This window comes from Aulostomus chinensis, chromosome 15, assembly GCF_037954235.1.
Source record: "Aulostomus chinensis isolate RoL2024-O1b breed Wild chromosome 15, RoL_Achi_v1.0, whole genome shotgun sequence".
NCBI classification, from domain to species: Eukaryota; Metazoa; Chordata; class Actinopteri; order Syngnathiformes; family Aulostomidae; genus Aulostomus; species Aulostomus chinensis.
The window spans coordinates 7154293-7171615 of NC_141334.1; the positions used below are offsets into that span (position 1 = coordinate 7154293).

A 17323-nucleotide genomic window follows, 5' to 3' on the forward strand; every position below is an offset into this window, starting at 1 on the left:
ACACACTCACATCTGGGTCTATATTCCATTTCCTAAAACAGTTTGACATGACCAGTCTATGCAACCCTGTCCATATGTTCAGGGTACTTTTACACGTCAAGGCTTATGTTGTTCACGGTGACAGAACTGCATCTCTGAACCATCAGTATCTTTAACCAAACTAACGTTCTTTCTCCTCTACTGACTTTCTATGCAGAAAAGAAACTGTTGCCGTTCAATTTGAAATAAAGATCATGTGCTTGTCTTCTATTTTACCTTCCTGCAGGACTTGGTGTTCACGATCCACGACTGTTCTTTGCTCGAGCGCTGATGTTGGCTACTGGATCTTGATATGACAGAATCAGAGGCCAGACAGGCAGAGAGCCTTCTTCAAGCCTCTGCAATGAGGAGCACGGAACGACACAGAAACTGTGCTGGAACAACCTTTTTTCTTGCAATTTTATACAACGAACTGTTATCAAAATGGTTTTGTGTTTCTCTCCTTCGACACAGTGATAGTAAAAATAAACCTGTGCTCTTTTATGTAACGCCCCCCCATCTCTCATGTCTTCCTCTCACACACACACACACGCGCACACGCGCACACACACACACACACACACACACACACACACACACACACACACACAAACACACACACGCACAAAACGTAAGAATTTTGGCTGAAAAATAATCGCTCAGTGTTGCGAGACCAGATCCAAAACAGGAAGAGGAGAAGTTTGCCGTCAAGGAAACACCAGGAAGAACGATGCTCTTGCACAATGGTGATGTGCGATGATAAACCAGATGGGATTAAAACAAACCTCCGAGGGCTTGTAGGAACTTGCGTGAGCTCGTCTCTTTACTGTCTTCCACTGCTCCTCAGGGATTCACTGACGTCACGAGCCTCTTCCACAATGTATCAACGTGGTTAAAGTGATATTAATGTTTGACATCATCAGAAATGGCTGTTATGTTACTGTAACATAATCTAACCGACGAGCAGGTGAAGAATGACCTCAACCAGCCTTCCATCCTTGTTAACTCACAGTTGTTTTGATTGGTTAACCCCACATGAAAAAAAAATAGTCGTGCAAATGAGGTGGCATAGATCATTCATGAGTTCCTTGGTGCGGAGAACAGTGTCTTCTTTAGTTGAGAACTCTCGCTTTTCCACCATATTTCTGTAACCATCTCAGGATAGGATCTGCTTTTAACAACACACAGTCCGACTGTCCCACCGTCTGAATCTGGTGGTCAAATCACCAGTTATTATCATTTCTTTTTAAATCTTCATTACTTTGGAACATTATCATAAAAAAATTAAATAAAATGTGTACAAAGGGAAAAAATAGGCAAAAAAAAAATTGACATGAATCAAAACTCTATAGTTAAGTTTGACGTGGAGTCAGCAGAAGTTTGAAAAATCTTCTGCATTTGTACCTGTGCTTCTGTTTTCTTTAAGCTGTAAACTGAACAACAAAATCAACAACTATTTAACTATCAATTAAAGATTGGAAATAGATGCTTAAGACAAAGGCGCTCATGAAAAGGCTAGTAATGAAAATGTTAATGTGACAATGATAAAATGTGACAATAATAAAATTAAGAGAAAAGGGGAGCAATAATGAACCATAAAACATTCCTGAAACACAAGCAATACAAATACACGAATAAAAGCAATCTAAGCATTCAGTATCAGCCATGTCTTGTTTAAACAAGAACGATTCTGTGAAGCTTTTGACAGACTCACTGTCTGGACTATAGTTTTGCAAATCTAGTATTCAACGATAATTTATTCGTCATCTGAAGTGACTCCTGACACGCTCCCAATCTCACGCAGTACAAGTTTAATAAGATAAAATGACCACTAGAGGGCGCTACAGCATAATCTCTGAGGTAGAGCAGGATGACTACTGGGTCACCGAAGAGCAGTTGGTGGAAAGAACAGAAACACAATTTTCAAAAACTCATATTTACGCTGGAAGTGTAATTGGACAAAAGTGTTCCAGTAGGCGCGTTTCACCTCCGTGTCCGGGTAGAGGTCATTCAGCTCCAGAAAGAATGACACCAGCATGAAGCCCATGGAAGCTCATCTCTGCGAATGAAATCCAGAGAAAAACAAGTAACGCCGTAACATTGACCATCCCCCCCCCCCGTAATAAGTTATAATAATGAGATAATAAAGACAAAATTTCGAAACAAAAAGACACAACAATGAGATAAAATTAAGAAAACAATCCATGATCTCATAGCTGCTTCATACTCCCATTTTTTGTGCAATATTTTAACTTTTTTATCATAATCTTCGCCGTTGTGCCTGAGGTTGGTGCAGGAGATCATGAACCAGATTTACTATTTCACTGAGTCACGGGAGATGGTGGTGGGGGGGGGGGGGGGTCGCTTGGTGGCGAAGCATTGTGATTGGCTGATGACGGTGATGATACCCAGGTGATGACTTGATGACACTACCGTCTCATCACCACCAGCTTCATCTTCGGTAAGTTTTTTTTTTTTTTTGGGGGGGGGAGCATTATCACTCCGCTCTGAGCACCAGTTAGACATCAGAACGCGAGAGAATCAAATATGTCAATACGGATCGATCATCAATAACAATAACTGACAACTGCATTGCAGCGTGTGCTCGCAGCACAGCTGTTTGGAGCTGCGGGAGACACCTCCACTGTCAGAGGACACGCCCAACGCGGACGTGAAGTCCTTTCGCTTCATCTACGCCATATTGTCCGCCATAATAAGGTCCAGGCAAGAAACTACATTTCCATGGGGGCGGTGGGAGGTGTGTTGAGTAACAAGGTGGGGCTTCTCCGCTCCGTGTGAAGCAACAAGTTACCCCGGCAGACGGTAGAGTCGCTCCATCGTGTGAGCAGCCGCAGGTGATCACCACGCGTCCGGCACTTTACCGCGGTTTGTGAATGGGATTATGGGACAGTTTTACCAGCTTGCCTCGGTTCAGAGCTCCGCACTGATATGGATGGAGTAGAATAACTTCAATCAGGTAGTTTTGGCTTTTCCAAAAAGAAAGTGAGGGCTGTGAATTGGGAAGAGACTGTTTGTGACGGGCTGCGCTTCTCCTGCGTGCGTAAAGCAGTTCTCCGTGGCGACATCCCGAACCTTTTGATTTTTTTTCTCCTCTAAATTGAATGTTGTTGTTTTTGTAAATAATGGCGCTGGCGAGGTTCAGTAAAATCTTTCGTTTACCCACCATTGAAATAAAGAAGAAACTCAAACAGTACGAGCACGTACATCGGGATATCAATCCGAACGATTTATGGGAAATAATTGGCGAGCTTGGTGATGGAGCGTTTGGAAAAGTCTACAAGGTAGGTGTGCCCGAGGGCCAAATCTTTATGTGTGCTGATGAACGTCTGTCTAAACTGATAAATACACATTTCTTGTCTTTAGAAATCCCACTCTATCAACAATCTCCTCCCTTTACTTCTCCCCCGGTGAGGGTATCTTGAAGCACATTAAATATATTTAAGTTCCAGTTCCTCTGAAAAAGTCATACATGAAAGGGGCGTGAACTACTTCCTCACCTGTGGGCGTTTCACCACGCCGGCATTCACAATACCGTGACTCATAGCTTTAGTGTATCGCCTGTAAAACCCCAAGATATGAGCTCTGTGTGTCGTCAAACAAGGTTTTACTGCGTCCGAAGTGGATGGGAAATGTTTGGAATATGTAATAACTAATTACTCCTGTCAGTTTAAGATTGTTCACTTCCTCTTGCCTTTCATCCCTCTCCTCCCAACAGTAAGTCATCTCCAAGATACTTGATTAGGAAATGCGGATGCTTTTAGGAACAACAGTAGTCGGGAGTGTTTAGCACATTCTCCAGTTACCCATCCCACCTCCAGAGCTTTCTCTTCATTATCCACTCCTCCCAAAAGCGCAGCAGCAGCAGCAGCAGTTCTGGCTCAGTGGAGCTGTTTAATCTGGATCTGTGAGCTGCTCAGTTCCCCCTGTGAAGCCCAGCAGAGAGCAGAGGCCCTCTGTCTCTGCTTTGCCCAGCGGAGCACAGTGAAAGTCTTTGACCGCTTCAGTGGAAGAAGTGATGTCTCACTGCATTGAACAGTAAATGCAGTCTTTACAGACGACCCCACCTTATTTAGGTATTTTGTTTTTACTGGATAGTGGACATATTGGTGGAAATGGAGGCAGAGGAAGCAGGATTTAGTTTGGGCATCAGATAGAGTTTTAGGACTGACTGTTCAGTGGAAATATGACTTGAGGATGAATTAAACATGACATAAATAGTCCAATAATGTCTCCTTTGGGCAGAACGAACACATTCTTTGAATATCTATGGAGCGCTGAGTCATTCAAACATAGTGTAACTATAGCCAAAGTAAAATATGGCATCCTCCTGCTTGAATTGAATTAATTGGTCAGTTGTCTGAAATGTAACCTCTGCTGTTTGCGTTGCGTGAGAGGCTTTGAGGCGCACAGCTCCACACCTGCAGCTGTCAGATCCAGGGCGGGAGAGAGGCTGAGTGGGAACAGATGATGGCGGAGACAGGAAATCGTGGGACCGCATCAGGGGACAGCTTCCTCTTACAGCTCCCAAACCTCAAGATAATCATCGTGTACATAGGAGGAGGGAAAGGCCTCCAGTGGTGTAGTTTGCTCATTTTCTGGATGCTTGGTTTATCCCTCACAAGTGTAATCAGCTGCTCGTCAGGCTGTTGGGAGCAGAGGGCCAGTACATTTTTTGAAGGCTTTCTTCAGTAAAAGGCAGTTTTTCTTGTCATTTGAGAATTCTTTGGTGGCCTCTTCGTTGTGAGCCCTGTACTCTGTCACTGCTGGAGAGTACAGAGTGCTGTTCGAGGTTAATGACCTCATTGGGAGAGTAACAGCTTGCTGAAGAGGAGTGTTGAGTGCAAATTACACAGCGCATCCATGGGTCTTACTGTAAAATGAAATGTATTTCCTTTGTTTTCATGTGCCTTTACTGCTAAAAAGCGCTATGCTACATTGCAAGATACGTTTTTGTCAGAATATCATAAGGATTTCAGTTTATTCCCAATTTTTTTTCCCCATCCACAAAAAGTTAACCAGTTGAGTTGTAACTGTTCTACGTAACGTGCTTCATCAATTTTGAGTCAGTGGAGTTGAAATGAAAAATTAATGCTTAATTAATTAAAGAAGAGCTCGCCACGCGTTTTTAATGAAGCATTGAGCTGGTATAATAATAACGCATCTTCATCGTGTAAGACCGCTCAGAACACATGTGTACACCAGCAAGCTGTTGTGGACGTTTTCTGTGTCACAAGGTCACAGTATCCTGTTCACCTCAGCGTGACACCACTGGAGCTGTTGCTTGGTTTGGTTTTGAGAAGTATGGCCAAGGTTTCTAGACTTACCAGGGAGTTTCTAACCACAATGAATTGGTCAAAATGTCACGTTACAAGAAGCGGTCGTTATTGAGTATCAGTGCTTGTGCTGCTTTCAGTTGGAAAATCATTTTTGGGTACTTGTCCTTCACACACTCTCAGTGCATTTAAAGTGCACTTTAAAACATTTCATAAAAGCTGAAAGTGGAGAAATGCATAGTCAAAGTATCGCTGTGTGTGTGTTTGAGTGCGTTTGTGTTTAAATAGTAGCTGAATATAAGTCAGCAGATCAAAAGCTGCTCACTCATTTGGTCTATGACAGAAAACGTGAACCAAAAGACTCGATTTCCATCAAAAAGCATCTGTGTGGTGCATACCAACTCCGCCGCTCTGGAGGTGGACACACTTCCATCAATAATTCACTCCCCACTCCAACATCTTTTATGTTTTTATACTTTGACACTGGCAGTGATCCAGTTTAACAGCCTAATGAAGATTACAATTTAAACCCTCAGATTGTTGCACCTCCCAAAATGTGATACAAAACCTCAGATATTTCTCTCTCCGTCTCTTTCTCTCTGAGGTATTATCATCATCCGTCTCTTTGGACTCTCATTCATGACTCCAGTCGTGACAGGTCTGATGAATGTCTCACTTCCTGTCCATCCAGCATCTCATTCTGTGCATCTGTCTGTGCGTGCTGGCGCGTGTTGGAGATTATGCGTCGTGTGTTTGCAACTGAAGCATGATGAGTTGTATTGTTCCCCTCACTAATTAATGGGCCACATGCCGCTAACCTGCTGCTGGTGCTGGTGAAGTGTTTCCATAGACACACACACACACACTCTCACACACACACATGCACACAGGCTGTAATGTAACACTCCATTGAATTCCCACTGTGGGATGAAAAAGAAAAACAGTGCAGTTTATCCTGGAAGGTCTGTGATGGAAATGATAGTTTTCTCCACCTGGACTCTTGCATAGTCAGTGACTCGTCTGTGCTGCGTACTGTTGCATACAAGTGCTTTTTTTGAGATCTTGGAGGTATTGGTGAACTCTGAACTGCGTGGTATTGGCAAGTGGTAATATTTTGATAGAGGGTTGTAAAGGGAAATGGATTAGATAGCAAAGACATAGTGCAGCAATAAGTTGAGAACCCAGCACATCAGGTTGAGCCTGTAATCCACCTGACTGTCCACAACCAGCCCAAACGTATCCAGTCTGGATAGACGTAAACCTCGGGTCCTTGTTTCTACAACAGTTGTTTTTTTTTAGGTCTTAAGTCTTGTGAAGATACGTGTGAAACGTGAAGGTGGGACAGTTGCTTCTCCTCTGTCAGTGGGACTTGCACTGACAGATGGTGTAGCAACAGAAAAGGGCTTATGGAAACATCACTTCAACCATGATTATCCCCCTCAATCAAGTGAAAGAGAATCACCCGTCAGCGAGGGGGAGGGGACTCAGGTTGCAACTTCCCCTTTTGCATTTAGAAGCAACGGTCTGGGTGTGCAAAGAAGTACAGACGGGTGACATGAACAGAAAGGAAAACTTGGTTAAATGAGTATAGAATTTTGATACTATTATCCATGTGTCACCGCATGGCTTCAGTCTGAAAAGATGCATGAAGCTTTTAATGTAGTTCACGGTGGCCCATCTTGGTCACACAATGTTGTTGTTTGTTTTTCCTTTAATTTGTTACTCATCAGTAAAGCGCCTTTCAGCGAGACGGTCGTCAGTACTGCTCGAGGTCTGGGCCTTTCTGTGTTTAATCTCGGGGACCAGCTGGGCCCGTGGTGACTGATAAGAGACAGTGTAGTTAGGCGTGGGCTCGTCACGCCAGGAGACCCCATCATCCTCGTGATGACAGTAAGGCTTTGACAAGCTGGAGGACCACAACTTTCATGGAAATTTATGTTAGCGATGTTCACCTGAGTCACGCAAAAGTCAGTTCTTTGACAACGTAGAGGTCGATGCGAGCAGCAGGATTACACATTTAGATATATACTTTTACCTCCTCGTGTGTTTTTGTACAGTTTTTGGTCTTCACATCTTTTGTTTTCTCTCAAAGTTGTTTCGGATTAGTTCTGGATGGAGTTATTCCAAACAATCTGGCATCTTGTAGTGCCTGTTTGCTCTTGGTTTCAAGCAGCTCAGTCTAAACATGAGTGTGTAAACCCTCCAATCTGTTTCTTGTGTTTGGCAGGCCAGAGACGGGAAGTTTATCTCGTCTGTCACCATATTCTGGCTTTTGAAATATTTTCTTTGAGTATGGTGGTTTTTTGGCTTTGCGCCTGTTTGCTCACCTCAAAGTTTGGAATGTGGGGAATTTTGCAATCCTGATCAAAACATTAAACATTTTGTAAAGACTCGCTCTCCACGTTAAGGTGTTAGGTTGTAGCTTTTCTGTTTTATATGTGCTTCACGCCCATTTACATTCTATAAATGCATGAATTCATGCCTTCAGTGAGTCAGGAGGTTATGCAATCAAGGAGTCTGCCACATTCTTCACCTAAACTTCAGTTTGAGGACCCTCCTCTTTGCAGAACGGGAGCAAAGGGCTTTTCACTGTTTGAGAGAGTGCTCAGTTTAGTACAGAGTTATGTGTTGTTTGCGTTGGAGTTTAGAGTGTAAATTACATTTCCGATGGAATTATTGGTTGAGAAGTAAGCTCGAGCTTCAGCTTCAGACTTTAGTAGGTAATTCATGATTTGGAGTAATTTGCTCTTAAACGGACTAAGCTCCTTGACTTGGTAGAAGCGAAAAGTCTGTAACCTTAATGTGAAATAACAATCAACTGATCATCCGTATATTTGCTCAATATCACAGATTCACTGGTTGAATTTTTCTTTGCTGATTCCAGTTTTTAAGTCCAACCTGCCCATTTCCCTTTTAGGCCATTTCTTTCCTTCGTAAAAACATAATTTACAAAAAACAAAAACAAAAAACAACAACATTTTTTTAACAGTTCTGTTATGGAAATGTACTTCCTTCCATAACTCTCACTTAAAACGAAGGACTCCAGGTTACTGGACAAAACTTGTAACCCATAAGTGAAATCCAGAAGATCTCTGACTTTATTTCACATCAGCTAAATCTGCCGCAGAAGCTCCTGATCACCTTTGGCTTTATACGCTTTGCTTGCGCAGGTTTTTTCAATGTGGTCCTTTTCAGCGGCGTGATGATGGGACGTGTCTGATTAAGTTTGCCGCTACCGTGGTTGCTCGTCCATTGTTTGGACGTTGGTGCTGCTCATGCTCGTACCGGCGCGAGCTCCAATGTAATGGCGACCGATCTGCTGTTCTCTGGTACATTGAAACTGAAAACAGAGGATTCTGGTTCAACAGATGCATCTTTGCTCAATATAAGCATATCATTTCTGAGTCATACATTTTTCATGATCGTATGATTTGTACTTTTCTAGCAATGAATGCTAAATTGACATTCGTACTAATTTTTTTTTTTATTGCATCACTAAAAGGCTTGTGACGGCTCAATCATAAAACGGCAACAGTTTTTACTATGCTCAACTTCTGCTGATGTTGCTGTTACCGGTGCTTGTTCATCTGAATCAGATCTCTTCTCTTCTACAGGCTGTCAGAGGTGTAGTTTTACTAGCTGCTGAGAACATCATTACAGCTCACAGACCCACGGAGAGGTCCTGGAGGGGAGGGGGGCGGTTCACAGGTTTATGATGGGGCAAAGGTCCTGCATACATGCATTCCCCTGAAGGGAGGTGTGTGTGTGTGTGTGTGTGTGTGTGTGTGTGTGTGTGTGTGTGTTTGCTGAGACAATAACACATTATTCAAGTTGGAAAAAATAAAACAAGCAAAAACACCCACGTCAGCATGTCTTCATATGTTCATTCAACCTGGAGGCGACTGACCCCGGGGAACGTTCTCTGTTTTATCAGTTACACGAGTTCATCTGGCCCATTGACAATATGATTATTATTATTAGTCTTCAACTTAAGGCTCCATTGTTATGTAAGTTTGAAGATAAAATTGTAAAAGTTGATGGCGTACAGTAAGTCCTTTTTTTTCTATTTCAAGCTATTTTTAAGCTTGCTTAACTTTTATTGTAGAGGTCCGGTATCTGTTGAACCAACAAACCCACAGTTCTGACCGATAACTTCCCAGATAGAATATTAAACATTTTCATTCAGGATTCTGAACACCACACCACACGCACTGTGTGTTTACTCAGTCTACCAACACATAAAGGGTGTTTTATGCAAACACACGGGTCAGTAACACCTGCTTATACAACGTCACCCCTTCTGAAGCTTTTGTTTAGCGGCCGTGGATGCACTCCTCTCTCATGGACCGTAGCCTTCACTTGCATGCATGGACAAACATGTGTGACAGATCGGTGTGAAGGTGGACAGGCAGGGACCACAGGCAAATTTGGGGTGAGGTGAGATGGTGAGATGGAGACAAAAGTGCGGCAGGCATTTAATCGGGCCGTATGATGGTGAGGGAAACGCAGGCCGCTGCGGGGATTGATGGAAAGGTGCTGATTGAAATATCTATGGCAGAAATCCTGCAGTGCACCTTTGCTTTTTTTTTTTTTTTAAACATTTTTATCTAAAAGGGTATGAACAAAGCAGATTATTAGCCAGCGATATGTGTTGTTCACAAACTTTTGAAGGGGATGCTGTTTTTTATTACATTAAGATGTTTTTACGCTACAAGATGAAGTGAAACATGCGATGTTATGGTCTATTTAGGCAATTTGTTCAAATTGGAAGAGTGAGAATGCATCTGTTTTGTACTGGTTAGGCCTTACAGTAGTTTCTCTGTTTGAACTTTACCTACTGTAAAAAAAGGCAAGTCACTAATGAAGAGGAAAACAGCCAGGCAGAGATCTAGTGAGGCAGGATGGAGCAGAACCAAGTCCCTCTGATGTTGGTGGAAATCCGACCCATCCAAGCCAAAATGTTGTGCTTCTCCAGTGGAGAGAGAGGGAGAGAGGAGTTGGTGGATTAGAAACAGTGACACGTTGTTTGCTTTAATGCTGGCAGCTACAATATGGAGGGAGTTGCATTCCTCCTCCTCTTCCTTCGCTCGCTTGTACACTGTTATTGCATAGCTAGCTGGTTTCATAACTGATTATTTGTGGAGATGAATCGCGGTCCAGTGCTCCTGACTGTTGAGATCTGCTTTTCGACTGGCGCAAGCTTATTCAGGTGCTTGGAAGTGACCTCTTAAGTGTGTACTTCCGAGTTGACTTGTGTGACTGTATGTTCCGTCTGACGTGTGTTTAAACGAATGCTCCACACCTGCGAGATACAATAAGCGCAGGACTGGCAGGTTGTATGTCAGGATGCAGGCAGGTCGGCAGCAGGCTCCACAACCAACGTTGACATGAGTTGATATTAAATGTTGCTTATCTAAGACAGGCTGTAATTAAAAGACATCAGTTGTGTTTGAGACAGATCATTATCAGTCTTTCCAAGGCTGTTAAACTTAAAGAGATTTAAGAAGGACCCCCCCCCCCCCCGCGCGCGCACACATACACACACACACCCCTGCAGTTATGTTCTTGTTTGTCTCTTGTGAGCGCACACCAAAACACGCACAAACACTTGTGCATTGATGTCATGCTAACATGCAGGAGGTGTTTCGGTGTTGCTATCAGTGCTGTGTATACAGGCGGTAAAGTGCACGTATCTGTTTACACGTATGGCAGCGTGCTAAACAGTGATGTCATACCGTCCCTGCTGCACACATTAGCTACAGGAGTGCTTAAGCTGATCATTTGTCTGTGTACCCATACTGTCCCACAACCATCTGAAGACCAGAGATGCATTCCTCTGCCTTGTTCCCACTGAGGTGTGTGTGTGTGTGTGTGTGTGTGTGTGTGTTGCATCACACACACGTAAGGATGAGTTCGGAATGAGTTAGGTTTTGACTACTAAAACTAAAGGTTTGGCATAGGGAAACATTGTTGATATTTGAACTCAATAATTTTGAACTCAACAAATCCCTTCCTCCTTCACCGTCAGTGCTCCTTCTTCAGTGCTGCCGCTGACCCGGCACTGCCATGGCAACGACGCCTACAGCTGGGCTTACTGACCAGAAGAGCAGTTAGGCAGAATGCAAAACTTATGGCACATTGCAGCTCGTTTGAAGCTGCTGGTATGAGAGGCGCTGTTCAGTTTCTGGCGCTCTCAGATACCACTCTCCTCACACACACAAAATAAAACAGCTAATGCTTTCTTTTGCCCAGCCTGTGTTTATGCACTCATATTCAGGAGAGACTCTTACTTTGAAAAGCCAAAAGATAACATGGGCTGGAATTTCACCAAACAGTAATTGGTTTACTTTATTTAGTTTTGAACAAAATTTAATAGTGAATAGTTTGGCTGATACTGCAACCGCGATATGATCTGAAATGTTAGTGGTAATTCACCCAAAAAATTCATCTGGAATAGAACTTATTTACGCAAAGTTGGCCTTTAACAAATACTGCACCTACCTGAAAGTGCAGCCCAGTGGAGGAGGAAAACTGTATTTAAACACATTTTGATAGGTGGGGGACAACTCACAGCGCTCCTCTACTAACCACAGTTTGGAAAGTGTGAGCTCTCACCTACATTCACTGCTGCCTTGTTGTTCTACATACACCCTCTTGTTCAGATACAGTAAGTCAGCCAGTTTATGTCAGTTCAGATCGTGGAACCCCAAAGCCCCGAATGACATCATCAGATCCGCATCAGATTTGTTATCTATCCCAAAGTCAAATCGGTTGTTTTGTCATTCTACCAAATATCACAGTTTTTGCCAGACATCACATCACCTGACCTCCACAGGGGAGGGAACATTCTGATGCTGAGAACATTTGTTTTGTGGAGAAAAGAAACAAACGTTCCATTTTGGAACAGGTGATCTAGTCGATCCCTCTTTACTGTCTGTTGGTATTGCAGGAGTGTTGAAATTTGCTCTTGCTGTCCTGCTAAAAATCAGTCTTGGCAGTCCCTGAGTGAACGTGCAGTTATTATTGTGCTTTGGTCAAATATGAATTCCAGTATAACATGAAATATTATCGTGTCGTGGTCATCTCAGAGAATTTATGGAATGGATGTGTATGCAGAGCTTTAGTGTTTCTTTTCAGAAGTCGGGCTCTTGTTTGAGCAGGAGGGGTGTGTGTGTGTGTGAGAGAGAGAGAGAGAGAGAGTAGCGGGCAGCTGAGATGTTAGCAGAGAAGTGAAAGTGTCTGGTGTCTCAGTGTTTACTGTCGAGGCCTGTTACCCCGCTGACTGACGGCTCGGTGGCAGGAGGAGAACGTCCTGTTGACTCACACAGTAGGTTACCGTCGCGGGCGGTTTGTGCTCCTCTTGAGCCCTGTTTGGCTAACACACACTCACTCACACACACACACACACACACACACACACAAAACATCATGGTTTCAAAGTGTGTTGCCTTGGGCCTATACTGTTTATTCAGATGTTTTCCCACAGCTCCTGTAAAGCGTGGTGGAGGCATCAGACCCCACCAGGCTGTTTTGTCTGCTTCTATAGGTCACTGGGGGGACGCGAACACATAGACGGGCACGATGGGTCTCCTTCTTTTGTTTTTTAATGTCAAATTGTATCACATTGTTTTAGATTTTGGATGAGGTGAGATATTGTCGTTGATTTTCCACAACTGTAACCGGTGTTGTTTCCATCCACGGTAGGTTTGTTGCAGACATGAACACCAGTGGAGAGAACTTTTCGCCTGTTTTATCTCTTCATCAGTGCCTGTTTACAATTACGTCACTGAGCAAGTGGTGTGCTGGCGCAGGTTCATGTTTTTGTGCACACACACACACACACAAAAGCATCTGTCAGCATTCGCAACATTCTGCCTGTTACACAAGGTTGAGCATCATCTTTTCGGCGCCACGTTCTTCGCTCTGAGTCACTTTTATGGTTTTTGGTTTTGATGCTTTTGAGCGAGGCTCGAAACAATCATCAATCTTGATGAGTTTTGTGGTTCTTCCTGGTCCCCAGTCGCTCAGGGAGGGTGTGGATTTCTCTTTTCCTGTTTGTTTGCTCGTCAACATTTTAATTGCTGTCCTGAGTTTGGCGATGTTTCGGATTCCCTTTGACTCGTGGAGAGAAGCCAGACAACTCACAGTGACAGGCTCGTGCAATAAACTGCTTTGAAGCAAATGTGCAACTTATAATAAAGCTCCGGCTGTGCTGACTTAAGTCTGCGACAAGATGTTGGCAGAAATGTCTCAGTAACACTGATACATTTTTCCTCATCTGCATTTTTCACATCACACAGCCACACCCTGTTTTTCTATCACTCTCCATGTTTTCTGTGGAGCTTTTTCACTCTGAATTTCAATTCTAAATCCACATGCTCGTGGATACTTTCTAATAAAAAAACGTTATATGTATTTCAATTTTCGTCTTTTTCCTTGTCTTTCAGGCCCGGAACAAGGAGACGGGTGTTCTGGCAGCCGCCAAAGTGATTGAGACAAAATGTGAGGAGGAGTTGGAGGACTACATGGTTGAGATCGACATCCTGGCTAAATGTGACCACCGCTACATTGTCAAGCTGCTCGACGCATTTTACCATGACAACAATCTCTGGGTGGGTAACACGGATTGGATCAAGCCGGTACCTGCCGGTTACATCCTCTCTTTACTGAAAACGACTGGACATCACTCAACTGCCTTTGATATAATTGACATTATCCTTTTTTTTGCAGTCTGAATAAACTAAATGATAAATAGAAAATGTTCTTTCGGCAGCCACATAGAGACATTGTAGTAAAAGGTTGTCACATTACGTACGAGACGACCTTATCTGTTACCTCCCTTACCAGATGTTTAGTTCTTACGATACTGAGAAGTTTCTGGGTCCAAATCTCCAAACAGAACCACAACAACCCAAACAATCAGCAAGGAAAAGCCATATTTTCCCACCATGTATGTCCACAGACCCACGGGATTCCTCTCTGTGCTCGATTAGTTGGTTTCCTTTTAAAACTGTGTTATCTACAGTATGTTTCTTCAACGTGTGAAAAAAGTGCCGAACAAATGTTGAACATGAAAGATATGAATTGACTAAAAATGGGAAGGAGACAAAACGCCGGGTGACATCACGCGGGAGGAGTGACCCGGTCCTCACCCTGCTGTTAACTGCAAAAATGTAGATCAATTTCAGTGTAACGTTTTCTGCTCTCCAGTTATTTTTCTTCTCCACGCTCACACACTAGGTCAAGTATAAACTTCTCAACTCCCTCTGTAATCTCCCAGTTTTTCTGGCCAAGAAAAATAGTGACCTCATGCTGGGCCACGACCTTGAATGTCTAAGGAATTACAAGGCAGCCTTAAGGCTAAAGATAGTTGGGTTACCCTTTTTTTTTTAGCCCTTCTCATTTTGATGTTATGATAACCTAACGTTAAGATTTAATATCTGAATATTGTACTTCTGTATTTAAGATTAAGGGAAGTCTTTTGTTAATAGCAGTTAAAACTGAAGTATCAAGATCTGCATTACACACACACACACACACACACACACACACACACACAGCTGTGTCAGTGTAGCCCAGGAGTCGGTCATGGTTGTCCCGGTCATAGTTGGAATTCCTGAGTGTGGAAGGTGATTGTCCACCGCCCCCCTGCTCCTTCACTCAAATCTGAGACTGTAAGTTTGACTTTACAGCACAAACTAACAAACAACCCCGCCTGCAGCGTTCAAGCCACAATGCTTCCTGTGGGTGTGTGTGGATTCTGTCAGACACTCAGCTTTTTGCTTCACTGTCTCACTTCCACTGTGTGTTCAGACACTAAATTAGATTTTACTCATTTTCACTGTCAAACCCTCTGTAATCTGTTATCAGTCCATGTTTTACACAATCCCAGTTTTAACAAATAAACTCATTAAAATGCATGTCAGACTGGTAGTAGAAAAATGATGTTCAAATAACAAGCAGTATGTGAGTGTGTGTGTGTGTGTGGGGGGGGGGGGCAGCCTCAGAATCTTCACAGCTAGCTCAGTAGTTGTCGGTCAGGCCTCAGTAACCTCCATTTGGGTGGACTGAGCAGGGGTGAGCTGACGCATTCCAGCGCCGACCCACCCGTTCTGCTTTCTACTGAGTAAGAGGATAAAAAAAAAAAAGGAAGGAAGAAAGAGACAGTAAGAGAAGGGCTGTTTGTTCCCATTTCAGGAACAATCTGGTCTTGAGTCAGCCAGGCCCACAGCGTGAGAAAAAGGGGGCCTTTAACATGGGGATTGCTTGCATCAGCACACAGAGGAGAAGAAGGAGAGAAGGGCAGTCAAACAGAGGGGATGAAAGACAACGAGGACAGAGAAGAAGAGAAATGTATCATGTAGAAGCATAGCCAGACATATACATTTTCTCGCCTACGCTGGAGGTGCACTTCACGACTTTCATTCAGGATATTGAGCAGACTTCACAGTTCCGTTGCGTCTTTCCAAGTCTGCGCTAGTTTAAGCTGTGTGTGGTAAGCCAGCACAAAAATCTATATGCACCTTTGCCCATGCACGCACCTGTAAAACCACCAATGAAGGCCGACTGATCCTGTTGCCGTTACGAGGAGTTTCATCTTTTTCCTGGTGCGTCACGTTTGATATCATGATCACGGTCATTGCACGAGAAAGAAGTGATCAGTACCGTCGAAATAATACAGAGTATTTTGGACTTGTATGCTAATCACTGTTAGCTGTAGTTAAAGCAGCATCCAGGACAGAGTTGGATTACTGATGTATTTGTAGCTGGAGCGTACTTTTTAAAGTCGGAGCCGACTGGACGATGCCAGAGCGCCGCCGCTTGAGTGCAGACTGGTTGAGTTTGTGGCTGAGATGACGTTAAGCTACTGGGCGACTGGCTCTCATCCCTCCATGCACATTGTTGATAGAGGAGTTCTGACTGCTCCGCGTACGTGTGTCCCAAGATTGGAAGAAGTAAAAGCCGACTCCAAATTACTGCAGTAAACCCGGTTTTGCGTTTCCGTTAATGCTGATTGAAGCGGAATTGATAAAGCTTCTGCTGGGACCGTTGAAGTGAAAGGTCGCTCTCTGTGTGATTTTTCATTAAAGAATTCTGCTCCAGTTAGTGGTTTGCTGTACACTCCCAGTCTTTCAATAATGTGTTAGGATTGTAAAAGTTGTCCAGTGTATCCAAAGCTACGCAGCAGCCATGCAGCTTTTTTATTTCTTCTTGTCTCTGACAGTATTCGGACTCATGGGGATACTGTTACTAAAATATGAAGTAAATCAGAATGTACCATATCAAAAACCTTTTATATGCACCACAGACAAAATGATCAACTCCACTGCTCTGACGTCAATGGGAAAAAAAACAACAACTAATATCTCCTTACCAGAACAAAACCAGACTGTGTGCGTGGTGATACGCTACTACAGGCAAGCAAAAGTCTTTCAAAGCTTGTTAGAGATCGTAAAAGCTGATGTAACTTTTACAAAGGGCACAATAAAGAGCTTTTATCAGTCGCTGCCACTCTACAGCAGCAATTTAAGTCAACCTCAGAACAACTGGTTTTGCCTGTACAAATGAGTCTGACACATTCACACCCTTTCAAAGTCTATCTTGAGATCTGGAGGCCTGTTGAGTGACGTACAGCAAAGAATAGTAAAGCTTTACAGTTAATAATAGAGTAGAAATGGATGTAATGTAAGGAAAGGAAAGGAGCCAGTTGAGGTGGTTCAGGCATGTAGTCATGATGTTCCAGGTGGGTGGAGTTGGGAGGAGGCTGCTGGACTGCCATCTTCACGCTGGCCTGGGATCACCTCAGGATCCTCCTGTCAGAGCCGGTCCATGTGGGCAAGGAAAGGGAAGTTGGGGGTCCCCGACTCAAACCGCCACCTCAGTGACCTGACTTCAGATAAGGCGTTGAAGAAGGATGGAGTGGGGTTGCATACAGTCAGGCTGCATTGTGATTGATGAATTGTCGTTTCAATGGTGTGTGGCATGTGAAAAGAGTAACAATCGCCTTGATT

General features: G+C 43.5%; 1 protein-coding gene across 1 annotated transcript in view; it reads left to right on the forward strand.

Moving 5' to 3' along the window:
* The first annotated feature begins 2763 nt into the window (after positions 1–2763).
* Positions 2764–17323, forward strand: part of stk10 (serine/threonine kinase 10) — a 39591-nt gene continuing 25031 nt past the window's right edge. Inside the window, exons 1-2 of the mRNA XM_086226623.1 lie at positions 2764–3320; positions 13760–13924. Of these exons, the coding sequence (XP_086082749.1) occupies positions 3162–3320; positions 13760–13924 (324 nt within the window). The 5' untranslated portion in view covers positions 2764–3161. The remainder of the gene's footprint in view (positions 3321–13759; positions 13925–17323) is intronic.